This window comes from Sebastes umbrosus, chromosome 17, assembly GCF_015220745.1.
Source record: "Sebastes umbrosus isolate fSebUmb1 chromosome 17, fSebUmb1.pri, whole genome shotgun sequence".
Taxonomy (NCBI): Eukaryota; Metazoa; Chordata; class Actinopteri; order Perciformes; family Sebastidae; genus Sebastes; species Sebastes umbrosus.
The window spans coordinates 30439879-30453806 of record NC_051285.1 but is presented as its reverse complement, the minus strand read 5'-3'; the positions used below and the strand labels follow the sequence as shown (position 1 = coordinate 30453806).

The 13928-nt window shown below is 38.0% G+C and overlaps 2 protein-coding genes across 2 annotated transcripts in view; both read left to right on the top strand.

The window, feature by feature from the left end:
* LOC119476144 (ribonuclease inhibitor-like) overlaps positions 1-13928 on the top strand; it is a 159230-nt gene that overhangs the window by 30697 nt on the left and 114605 nt on the right. The gene's annotated exons all lie outside the window — the stretch shown is intronic.
* LOC119476115 (protein NLRC3-like) overlaps positions 1-13928 on the top strand; it is a 119169-nt gene that overhangs the window by 18583 nt on the left and 86658 nt on the right. Inside the window, exon 2 of the mRNA XM_037749329.1 lies at positions 4792-4950. Within this exon, the coding sequence (XP_037605257.1) occupies positions 4811-4950 (140 nt within the window). The 5' untranslated portion in view covers positions 4792-4810. The remainder of the gene's footprint in view (positions 1-4791; positions 4951-13928) is intronic.

Sequence of the window (13928 nt, the reverse complement as noted above, 5' to 3'; positions counted from 1 at the left end):
TATTATATATATTTCACTGAGAACCTTAAAGTGAACCTCCTTCACTTTTGGTGCAATAGGACATTTAAAGAATTTCGATCTTAGACTCTCAGCATCTTTTTTAGAGAAACGTTTTAGAATTGAATTTCTGTTTGAAGAGAACGGATATAAGTCTTTAGTAAAGGTGACGTTAGGTAGTTTTAAGTTAATGAGGTTGTGACCATTCACCAAAAGTGAAGGGAGATTGGGGGTTTACATTATCTTGAGATAAATGATATGCCATCACAATTACAGCTTGAGGGATTGCTTTGACAACATTGTTATACTGACCTCTGTCAACGAGGCTGAGTTTAGAACAAAAGTCCTCAAATGGTAGAATGTTTCCTGTATTGTCCAATAAATGCATCACAGATCATATTCCTTTTTCTAACCAATTTTGTAAAAATATGGATTTATTTTTAAGTAATACATTCCGTCAATTCCGTATTGGGGTGTTATGGGGACTAAAATTATGTTTGTATATTGTATTTTCCAATAAAGTAAAACCTGTTGATGAAACAAGGATCATTTGACGGGGAGTTTTGTGAAGTCATAGTCGCATCTAAGAAGGAAGCCGATGCCTCCTAGTTTAGTAAAAATTTCACTGGGCATATGAAACCAAAAACTTTTTTCATGTTTTAGAAATGATCTTAATAGTTTCATTAATGTATTCAATATCAATAGCCTTAAGTCCACCTTCCTCATATTCTTTAACCATAGTGCCTTTCTTAATATAGTGTGTTTTCCTTTTCCAGATATAACTGAAATTAGCTTGGTTTATGGCTTTTATTGCATTTTTGGGAAGTGATAAGGAGTAAGCTGGGTAGATGAATCGGGAAATGCACTCCATTTCTGTAAGAAGAATTCGGCCTATGATAGAGATGTCTCTTTGAGACCAGGAATTTAGATGAGATTTACATAATTTGGTAAAGTTCTAGACTTTAGGGACTCCGCACAACACAAAGTGTGAAAGAGTGCAAATAAAACAAAATACAAACAAAAAATATATTCAATAAAATAATAATAATAACAATAATAATAATAATATTAATAATAATAATAAATTAATTAAAATCAGATAAAGCTAAATATAAATAATAAAATATAAACAGTAGAATATAAACAACAAAATAAAGATAAGAAATAATGAGATCTACTGTTAATCCTAACCCTAAACAGCTGTAGTTAGTCACAATCAGAGTACTAATACTACAGTGCAGAAATACTACAAGTCCTGCTTTCCAGTAAAAGTACAGAAGTATTAGCATCAAAATCAACCTAAAGTATGAAAAGTTCTGGCCCTCATTATGCAGATGTCAGAGTGATGTTCTTTATAGACCTTTCAACCAGAGTTACAGACGGCTCTACTGTAAAAACAAAGAATAAAAGTCAATAATAATCCACAAACAAAAATATATATAAAATAAGATAAAATCATTTAAACAATTCTAGCAAATACCCTCAGTTAAGAAATAAGATAAGAAACTACCTTATTTATCCTGATACAATGATCGTTTTTAGCTTGTGGGAATAATTATAAACAATAATAATAATAAAAAACAACAAGCAGTATTATACTACTACTACTACTATTAATAATGATAATAATAATAACAATAATAATAATAATAATAATAATAATAAACAATAAAATATAATAAATTAATTAAATTTAAAATTGGTAAAGCTCTAGACTTTAGGGACTCCGCACAAATCAAAGTGTGAAAGAGTGCAAATAAAACAAAATACAAATAAAAAATATAATCAATAAAATAATGATAATAATAATAATAATAATAATAATAATAATAATAATAATAATAATAATAATAATAATTAATTAATTAAAATCAGATAAAGCAAAATATAAATAATAAAATATAAACTGTAAAATATAAACAATAAAATAAAGATAAGAAATAATGAGATCTACTGTTAACCCTAACCCTAAACAGCTGTAGTTAGACACAATCATTACGATTAAAATCATAATCACACTGCCCTCCTGTGGACAAAGAGCATAACTACATATCTTGTTCTTTTATTTTGAAGGATGTAACCGGAAGTGTGTCTTGTATGTAATTCCTCTAACTTGATATTGAAGCAGGTGTAGTTACCGACCGTGGCCACTAGGGGGCGATAAGATCCTTCTCTGGGTGATGTTACATAGATCTCATGTTACTGAGGCTGTAGCTAGTTAACCAACCACTTTACATTTAAATATTACTTCACAGCTAGTTGGGCTGAACATTTTAAACAAATATATCAAGCTGTGATTTTTCTCACTAATATTGTGATTTAAATAGATTATTTTCTATAAATCAATCTCCTGTTTTTCTGCTGATTTGATGGCCTAATGTTACACAGTTACAGTGTTAGAAAGTACATTTACTTTCATGCCACTTTATACTTCTACTGCAGGACATTTCAGAGGGACAAGTTGTCCTTCTTACTCCATTTATCTGCATTTACGCTCTACATTTATCTGACAGCTTTAGTTACTAGTTACTTTACAAACATGTGAAAATGTACAGCTGAAACTATTAGTCGATTAACTTATTAATCGATTGACTGAAATTAATTGGCAACTATTTTTGATTGTCATTTTTTAAGCAAAATCATTTCATGGTTCCAGCTTCACAAATGTGACGATTTGCTGCTTTTCCTTTTTAATTATTTTATTATATATAAATCTATCTAATGATATAATATGTCATAGTTTAACAGTCACAGGGGATGTTTTCTTTCTTTTAATACTTAAAGTACATTTTCCTGATTATACTTACATACTTTTACTTTAGTAACATTTTCAAAGCAAGACTTTTACTTGTAACAGAGTATTTTTACAGTGTGGTATTAGCACATTTATTTAGGATCTGAATACTTCCTCCAACACTGCACAGTTGTCAACACAATACGTTTTTATTAATAATCACAAACTGGCTTTGGAAGTAACCTGAGGTAGTTTTTAACAACAAAAAGTATGATTTTAGCTGTCATTCATATGATATTACATTAGTGCTTTACTTCATAAATCAAAGATATTCCGTGTTTAAAGTAATCAGCTTGTTTAAGGTGAGACAGCTCAGTCTGGGTTCAACTTTAATGGTATATTTAGTTGTAACAGTTTGACTCTGATCAATAAATGTCAGGTTGTCCTGTATAATGTTAATAATGAATATCAGTGAGGTGTTTCTTCAGCTGATAATCATAATTCAGATTGATACTCTCTGATCAGCATCACTGTGTTCATGTTGTTGAGTCTAATTGTCTGATAAATGTTAGTTGTGACACCTACAGTACAGGTAGTTATGGCTGAAACCTTGTCTACGTACAGTGCAGGTAAATAACACCTGGCAGGTGTGTTTCTGTTAGAAACAGCAGGAATGTGATGAAGCTGCAGGTGTTGGGAGTTCTTGTTCTTCATCTGTGCTCGTTGTGTTTTTAATGCAGTGGGTTTCTTTGCTTCACGGTGTGAATAGTTGACCTCATATCAGTCACACTGATGTGAATACAGACAGTAGAAACTGGTTTATCAAGAAAATCACGTTGAACAAATGTTAAATCTAATGTGTGTCGGTTCACTTTCCTCTGTGACAGGACTACATATATGTAGAGACTGTGATCACTACAGGTTGTAATATTAATATTTCACACTAGTGGACAGTTTGTTCAGGATTTGCACAATTCTTTTTTAAACGTTTTACTGATTTAATTTGAGGTGTTTAAACTGTGTTTTCTTGTCAGCAGCTCAGATGTGGAGGAAGAGGAGCTACAGGTGGAAACACTCGAGGATGTTGTTATCAGACAGTTTTCCCTAACATAGTTCCTTTTTGAATGAGATATAAACATTTAAACTTTATACTGCATGATCATCTTCTCAGTCAGGCTAGGCGTTATCTGTTGAGACGGTTTCTTTAGTCAATCTGTAACTTGATAGTGTGACACGGAAATATAAATACATCATTGTTAAAGTTACTCATTAACGATAAGCTTCTACTAACTCTGAAATACTGACGTGTGAAATTCAATAAACTAGTAACTTTAACATTTGACTAGTAGAGAATTTGGGATTATATTTCTAAATCCAGGTTGCTGGATATTACTTATGTCTTTTCTCTTTTTGTAAAAATAAAAAAGCTGGAACATGAAATAGTGGAAGAAACATACAAATATAACTAATAAGAAAATAATATAATACATTTCAAAATGTAGGTTCTTGTTCTAATTGAGCAAGGAAGATGTGTCATTTCTGGCTACTGTGTTTAGATCATGAAAAAGACTTGCAACTCAGAAATGATTTTATTGTGCAATAGAGATGACACACACACTTGTAGATAAACTCTGAGGTCAAAGGTTTCCTGTAAATGGAGAGAGGAGGAGCCACACTGATCCAGGTGAACAGGGAGGAGACCAGTTCAGTTAGTTATTCCAGACTCCATTATGAGAAGAGGACCGAGGGCTGACGACTGAAGACTGAAGCAGGGTGAGTGTTAATCCAACATTTTATTATGTTACTGTTAAAGTGTCTGAGTCAGTTTCCTCCCTGTGGACTGTAGAGGAGAGAAATGTTAGAATGAACTCAACAGTTTGATTCATCTGTGAACACAAAGTCATGACTGGCTGAATAATCCTCATTAAAGCTGCTGTAAGCCAAGAAAACAAGCAGAGAGGTAAAGAGAAGTGACCAGGTGGAGCGCTGGCTGCTTCATTATACTGTATACTGTGTGTGTGTTAAATGTTCACAGTCAGTGTTTCTGTGTTACCTCTCAGACTGACTTCAGATCAGAAGATGAGTGATTGTGTGGAGGAAGAGGAGGACAGGGCAAAGTCTCTTGTCTCAAAGTCTCCCGGCCGTCTGTCTATGAAGATTTACCGGTCCATATATGAACCTCCAGGCTTCAGTAATGAACCTGGACCCTCAGAGTCAAAGTAAGAGACTGTTTTTACTGTAAGCTGACCTGGTGGATGATGATGATGCATTGAGGATGAAGACTAAATGTTCTGCTAACAGATTTATATTCCTCAACATGCAGCTTCATGTTGTACTAACTGAGCAAGAAGAAGTGTCATTTCTGGCTACCATCCGCTTTGTTCTGCTTTTCTCTCTCTCTATTTACTCCCTTGCTAGTGAAACAGGTTGCTTTCACTCATGACCCGTTCTGTTGGGTTAAAACAAACTTAGGTCTGTACTGTTAGTACGGTTTGTTTGGGCCGGTGTGAAAGCTCATTCAAACTCTGGTGAAGACCAAACAACCAATATTGCTTGGTTTAGCAATATCTAAAGATGTTCCTCTACACTTCAGTAATGAACCTGCACCCTCAGACACAAAGTAAGACAGCTGCTATATTCACATTTCTACACAAATGTATTTGCCAACTAACATTTAACAGACTTTGTCAAATAAACTCTTCCTCTCAGTATCTGTGACAGCTGTCAGTCACCTAGAGAAGATGGAATATAACCTAAGAAAACAAGCTTTTAAACCTCCTTATTGTCGACAGCAGCAGTAGTTTGTGTGTTTAGAGCGACCTTAATGACCTAAAATGAGATTCATGTGATGTGAAGTAAATCATCTTGGTGTTTGCAGAGTTCAGTCCAGACCGAGAGCAGAGTCTCCAGTACCCAGCTGTCTGTCTATGAAGAGTGACCGGTCCAAAGGTCTTCTTGTGACCTTCAGTAATGAACCTGGACCCTCAGAGTCAAAGTAAGAGACTGTTTCTACTGTAAGCTGACCTGATGGATGATGATGATGCATTGAGGATGAAGACTAAACGTTCTGCTAACAGATTTATATTCTCAACATGCAGCTTCATGTTGTACTAACTGAGCAAGAAGAAGTGTCATCTCTGGCTACCATCTATGTTTGGATTATGAAAAAGAGTTGCAACTCAGGAAAATGGCTTAAATTATTCTTTATTATGCAACAGACAATAGTTTTTTTTCCAGGTGTTGAGAAGAATCTTAGTCATATAAGTCTGAAAAAAGCACATTAGTATTTAATCACATTGATTTAAACATTAAAATGAGATAACATTTGATCAAAACTCATTTTAATTCAACCTGTTCAAGCTAAAAGAGATTCTCATGAACACTCCGTGTTATAAATCTGATTTGTGTGATACACACGCCCTCATAGATAAACTCAAAGGTCAGAGGTTTCCTGTAAATGAATAACAGAGCAGAAGGATGAAGACTGTAGACTGAGGCAGGGTGAGTGTTAATCCAACATTTTATTACTTTACTGTCAAAGTGTCTGCGTCCGTTTCCTCCCTGTGGACTGTAGAGGAGAGACATGTGACGCTGCCACCTTGTGGTTTCCCGGCGTGCCCTCACAGTATGAGGTCCATGAGCAAGTTGCAGTTCTTTTTCCTCCCATCATGTTATATAGCCTCCAGAATAATATCAATGATTTAAAAGAGACCAAAGAGAGCTGATTATGTCCTTTACTGATTCACAGTCACTTTGGGTAGTTTAGTTTGAGTTAGTTAGGTTTGAACTGAGGTTAGAAGTGGTCTAAATATTGAGGTAGACCAGCAGTCTGAGACACACAGCATGTAACTCTGGTGTTCCTTGTTAGAATAGATTAATATCAATGTTTTATAAATGTCCGTTGTTCCTCTTTAATAAAGAAACTTCAGCCAGATCACTAAATGTTCAATAAGACAGTCAGACAGGAAAAGCAGCTAATTCTAGTTTATTAAAGCAGGAGAGTTCAAATAAAGGAACATCTTCATCACAGACTGAATGCTGAATTCACTACCAACACTTTAACTCTTCTCTGTGACCATCTGAGCTTCAGTGTCGGACAAGTCTGGATATTCTTCACCAACAATCAACACATGATTTTAGTAATAAAGTAATGTCTCCACAGAGAGAAGAAGAGGAGTCATGCTTCTGTGGAGGAGCCGATGTCCAGATCCAGAACAAGACCTGGACCTCAGACAGCCAGTCAGACCAGAACAAGACCTGGACCTCAGACAGCCAGTCAGACCAGCACTGTCCAAAGTAAGACTGTAGATGTGTCTGCTGATGTCTTCATGTCTGGAAACTTGTTGTTTTAATTCAATGACTATTGTTGTAACAACTGTTTCAGATCTGCTCCACCAGACATATCTGCTCTGCATCACTTCCTTTCTGAATCTGAACCCAAGAGAAATCATTTTATATTTGTATGTTTTGTTTTTATGATAGCACTCCGTCTTTGCATCAACCAATCAGAATGATGTTTGTTCTCCATCTGCATAGATGAAGATGTAGAACTATTAATCTCTGTAAAGCAACAACATCACTGTTCTATCCCAGACAGACAGACACACTGATGAAAGGGGAGTTATCTTCTTGTCATTGTCGTATAACAATACATGCTCATGGAGGATCTCTTGTTGGGTCTCTAAATGATAGAGTACGGTCTAAACCTGCTCTATATGAAAAGCATCTTAAGATAACTTCTGTTATGATTTGATGCTATATAAACATAAACTGAACTGAACTGAACTGAACAGGAGCCACAGACTTTGAACAACATTATCTTTCCTGCTACAGTCTCCTTCTCTGACTTACAAACACACGTCTGTTCCTGCAGAGCGACACGTTGAAAAACTATTACAAATAAATATAGAAATCACGTTGATGTTAGTTTAGACTTCAAGAAGGGAAGATGACTTTATAACCTTTACTTCTTTATATGTTCTTATATTGATTATTTTCATATTGGCATTAGAAATAATAAGTTTCTTTGTTTTGTCTTAAACTTTGTTTCTCTCTTTCAGCAGATAGAGGTCTGCAGGAGGTTGTAGATGAACATAAGATCAGTCTGAAGAAGAGATGTGAACGTGTGACTGAAGGAACTGAAGGAAGTGATGAAACAGGAAGTGGAACCCTCCTCAACAGGATCTACACTGAGCTCTACATCACAGAGGGACAGAGTGAAGAGGTTAATACCCAACATGAGGTGAGGCAGCTTGAGACAGCTTCCAAGAAGAAGACCCTCCATGACGCTCCAATCAAGTGCCAGGACATCTTTAAAGCCTTACCTGACCAACAGGGACACATCAGAGTCGTTCTGACGAACGGCGTCGCTGGCGTTGGAAAAACCTTCTCAGTGCAGAAGTTCACTCTGGACTGGGCAGAGGGCTTGGAGAACCAAGATGTCAGTCTGGTGGTTCTGCTTTCGTTCAGGGAGCTGAACTTGATCAGAGATGAGCAGTACAGTCTTCTCATGCTGCTCCATGTTTTCCATCCAACATTACAGAAGGTCACAGCAGAGAAGCTCGCTGTCTGTAAAGTTCTGTTCATCTTTGACGGCCTGGATGAAAGCAGACTTTCACTGGATTTCAAGAACAACGAGGTTGTGTCTGATGTCACCCAGAAGTCATCAGTCAACGTGCTGTTGACAAACCTCATCCAGGGGAATCTGCTTCCCTCAGCTCTCGTCTGGATAACTTCCCGACCTGCAGCAGCCAATCAGATCCCTCCTGCATGTGTTGACAGGGTAACAGAAGTACGAGGCTTCACTGACGCCCAGAAGGAGGAGTACTTCAGGAGGAGAGTCAGTGATGAAGAGCTGTCCAGCAGAATCATCTCACACATCAAGACATCCAGGAGCCTCCACATCATGTGTCTAATCCCAGTCTTCTGCTGGATCACTGCTACAGTTCTGGACCACATGTTGACTACAGACCAGAGAGGAGAGCTGCCCAAGACCCTGACTGACATGTACTCACACTTCCTGTTGGTTCAGACAAAGAGGAAGAAGCAGAAGTACGGTGAGGGACGTGAGACGAGTCCACAGGAGCTGACGGAGGCTGACAGGGAAGTTCTTCTGAAGCTGGGGAGGCTGGCGTTTGAACAGCTGGAGAAAGGAAACATCATGTTCTACCAAGAAGACCTGGAGCGGTGTGGTCTGGATGTCACAGAGGCCTCGGTGTACTCAGGAGTTTGTACAGAGATCTTCAAAAGAGAGAGTGTGATCTTCCAGAAAACAGTCTACTGCTTTGTTCACCTGAGCGTTCAGGAGTTTCTGGCTGCAGTCTACATGTTCCACTGTTACACAAACAGGAACACAGAGGTACTGAAGGACTTCCTGGGAGAAGACTATGATCATTCAACCCTGGATGACTTCCTGAAGAGAGCCATGGAGAAATCCCTTGAAAGTAAAAATGGCCACCTGGACCTGTTTGTTCGCTTCCTTCATGGCCTCTCTCTGAAGTCCAACCAGAAGCTCTTAGGAGGTCTGCTGGGTCAGACAGACAACAGTCCAGAAATCATCCAGAGAATCATCAACAACCTGAAGGAGATGAACAGAGATAATACCTCTCCTGACAGAAGCATCAACATCTTCCACTGTCTGACGGAGATGAACGACCACTCGGTACATCAGGAGATCCAAGAGTTCCTGAAGTCAGAGAACAGATCAAGAGAAGAACTCTCTGTGATCCACTGCTCAGCTCTGGCCTACATGCTGCAGATGTCAGAGGAGGTTCTGGATGAGTTGGACCTGAAGAAGTACAACACAACAATCGAGGGACGACGGAGACTGATTCCAGCTGTGAGGAACTGCAGAAAAGCTCTGTAAGTCCAGATGTGATTAACTTTATAGATCAGTGTAGATTAGTAGTTTAGTTCTTCAAATATACACACTATAAATTATTCTTAAAATATAATATTCTTATAAGTGTTCCACGTGTTTATTACATAAATATGTCAGTTGTATTTTGTCACAGATGTTCTTGAGCTGTTTCAAATGTTGAGTTCAAAATGTTTCAGTACTTTGTGTTTCTAGCTGTCAAGTTAATGAACACTTATTCTATTTATTTATAATAATTGTTACATTTTACAGTTTTTTCTGATTTATGTTTTTGGGTGATGGAGACGACATGTGAACCTGGTAAAACAAATGAAAAGAACAAAAGATCAGCTGTCTGGTGGAGCGCTGGGTCTAACCGGTGTAACGGCAGCAACAGAACGTTTGCTGATCCGGCGGGGAGTCGGGGCGGTCCTGGGATCAGAGTCCTGGTGCTGGGGTTTGCTTTCAATAGGCCTTGCACCACATTACACCTTACCTCGTGTGTTATTGGGCTCATCTCTTTCGTTGGCTTCAAATCCAAACTGTTGCCATGTTGCCACAGTTTTAGTTTTCTTTGAGACCAGCTCTGCCATGTCTCGTCTCATCACCCCAAAAAACACATGAACTTCCTAGTAAACAAACCTCTTCTTGTTTATACACCAACATAACATCATAATATTACGTTAATCACGTTGTCATATTGCAAATACAGGCTGGATTTAGCACTGTGTCTCTGTCGGCACAGGTTGTTGATGTCTGCTACTTTTTAATTTGCCAGAACGTGTCATAATGACAAATGTCGGTTCCACCGGTTAGCATAAGGTCAAACCGGTTTGAACTCGTACACCGGACCGGACCAGACCGGCAAAACCGAAAATCAACCCAACTCTAGCATTAGCCACCGTAAACTACTGGTCATACGAGACAAAGACTGTCGTTGTAAAACCCCTGAGTGTGTTGAATCGAGCAATGGTGCATTTTATTGCTCATGAAGTCAAGTTGTGTTCCATCATCGTGTTTTTAAGTCTTTCCTTTTATTCTGTTACTCACAGAAGGAAACTCAGGTGTTTCTCTCTCTTGTTGCTGTAGAGAAGAGTAGTAACAGGAAATACACAGCTTCCACCAATAACAGCGGTCTGATGAATAATATATCTAATTATATGAATGTTTAATTATGTACAGGTCTAATATTATTACACGATCTGTTTCATTTCTCTACCGTTTGGCAGCAGTCACTGAATTTTCCCATTTATGGACGTGAACCTGACAGCAGCAGGTAGCTAGCAAAGAGAGGTCATCTTTATCAACTGTATTATTATTACTTATTCACTGAGTTTTAAAAATGCTTTTCTAATCAAGAAGGCCTCATGCTAACTTTGTGGAGACAGACCTGGGATCAGATCTCACTGACAGACTGGACATTATGGAAGCCTCAATGTAACTACATGTTCTCTCTCTTCATCTGCAAGATTAAAGAAAAACAAAGATTAAAAGTCTGCAGGTTTGAGAGAGAGTGATGAGAATTATTGTTTCATGTCAAACAGTGAGATAAGATTAGCTGAACCACTGATGTGAGGAGCAAATGTTAATCAAAGAAGTATATATCAAACTGTTTAGTCATCAAATGCATGAAGTAAATATAAACTGTCCTCTTTCATAATAACATATTTTGTAATCTTTGTGTCATCACAGACTTTCTGGCTGTGACCTCTCAGATACTCACTGTGAAGTTGTGGCCTCAGCTCTGAAGTCCAACCCCTCCCATCTGAGAGAGCTGGACCTGAGTAACAACTACAACCTGAAGGATTCAGGAGTGAAGCTGCTTTCTGCTGGACTGGAGAGTCCAAACTGTAGACTGGAGACTCTGAGGTCAGTTCACTGACTGTAGTTTATGTAGTTTGTACACACACTCTCTCTGCACACTGGCTCTGCTCCAGATGGCTCTAGAGAGGGACATTCACGTTTTCACGTCGGCCACCGTAGCTCTCCAACACGCTTGGCACACAGGAGAGGCTTCAGTTGGTTGTAATCTCCTCACCTCACCGCTAGATACCACCAGATCCTACACACTGGACCTTTAACCACAGACCTTATTTCAGGCATCTAACTAAAAACCCATTGACCTCCAGACGAGGAAACAGGAAGTGCTAAAATGCTGACTCATTTCTGGGTTTTAGGACTCATTCCTGTAGCTCTCTATTTGAACATGTCTAAAGGTGCAGCACTCTTCAACAAACACGTATTGCACCAACTTAAAGGCACATAAGTGATGATTATGAACGACACCATCTAATCAGAGGTTTCTATGGTTCTAAGTTATTCCCACGTTCTTTTTGACAGCAGATCTAACTGTGCTCTGTTTTCATGTCAGCATTGTCTAATTATTTGAAGCAAAAACCAAATAAATATTCTGCATCAGAAACATCTTTGCAGGTTCATATGTTTTCAAGTCTATCTGAATACAATACTCACATGTTCATATGTACATTCAAAGAGTTATTGATGTCTGTCATCATTCCTTCTGTCTGTGAAGCAATCCCCGTTTAACCTGAGTGTTACGAGATGAGGACTAAATCCACAGTCTTGTTGTGTGTAAAATGACCTGTAACGTTGATCTTAAACTAATCGGAGGCTTCAGCAGTCTGAGTTAGATGTATTAGGGCTGGGTGACTTGGACAAAATCAAATATCACAATATTTTTTTGTGTAAATGACCAATAATAGAACAGCTAGAACAGTCTGGTAAGTTCAGAAAATGACATCACTTTACTGTAATTAGCCTTTAAAACCAGGAAGAGACAACACTTATGCCATATCACGATATTACTAGGGCTGTCAATCCATTATAATATTTAATTGCACATTTTTTATCTGTTCTAAATGAACCTTAAAGGGAGATCAGTCCAGTATTTAATCCTCTTATCAACATGGGAGTGGACAAATATGCTGCTTTATGTAAATGTATGTATATATTTATTATTGTAAATCAATGAACAACACAGATCAATGACAGATATTGATCCAGAAACCCTCACAGGTACTGCATTTAGCATAAAACAATATGCTCCAATCATAACATGGCAAACTGCAGCCCAACAGGCAACAACAGCTGTCAGTGTGTCAGTGTGCTGACTTGACTATGACTTGCCCCAAACTGCATGTGATTATCATAAAGTGGGCATGTCTGTAAAGGGGAGACTCGTGGGTACCCATAGAACCCATTCACAATCACATATCTGGAGGTCAGAGGTCAAGGGACCCCTTTGAACATGGACATGACAGTTTATCCTCTCCAATATTTAGTGTTAGTTTGGAGCGTTATTTAACCTCCTTCATGACCAGCTAGTCTGACCTGGTTGGTACCGATGGATTCATCAGGTTCTGTAGTTTCAGATGATACCAGTATCTTCACTCTAGCTTTAAAACTGAGCCGCTACAACCTCCAGAAGATCGATTGCGTTAATGCGTTAAAGAAAATTGTGGCGTTAAAACGATTAACTTTGACAACCCTAGATATTAGGATATCCAAAATCTAAGAGGATATCTCGTCTCATATCACGATATCGATATAATATGGATATACTGCCCAGCCTTAGTATGTATCCAGTCAGTATGTTGTGTTTGACAGTTTCCTTGTTGAGCTGCAGGAGGATTAGTAACTCAAAGAGGGAATTTGGTACTAAACAGTCTGTAACTTTGATTTGTCGGACTCAGACTGCTGAATCTTCATATTAGTTTCAGTTGAACTTCTGAAGTCATTTCTTACAGTGTAGTTGTGTTATGAAGGGACCACTTCACAGGAGGAATGATTACTGCCACCAATAACTCTTTTAATGTACATATGACATGTGGCTGTTGTTTACAGACACACTTGAACAAATGTGGACCTTTCCTGTAAATGACATAAACCTGCTAAGCTCCCAGATACAGTGAGAAGAAGGCCATGTAATAAATGAAGTAATGAAGTCCAACAAGTCTGATTTGATATTGATCCTCTAATTCCAGACTTGACAGAGATCAGCAGCTTGTTATTGATGTGTGTTGACATGAACAGCTGTATGAATGTTGTGGTGACATCTGGATGATGTCTGTAGAAGGCTGACATTATGATGATCCACAATAACACAATGACAAAGTCACTCTACTCATTTTAGGGAAAAGATCATTGATTAGGACATAGTGATGTTGAGCTACACATTTAAAACCTGAACACATCTGATTGGATTATAAAGTGATTTTTATCTTCATCATTTATTCTTTATTCAGATTGAGGAGCTGCAGTTTGTCAGAGATCAGCTGTGCTTCTCTGGCCTCAGCTCTGAAGTCCAACCCCTCCCATCTG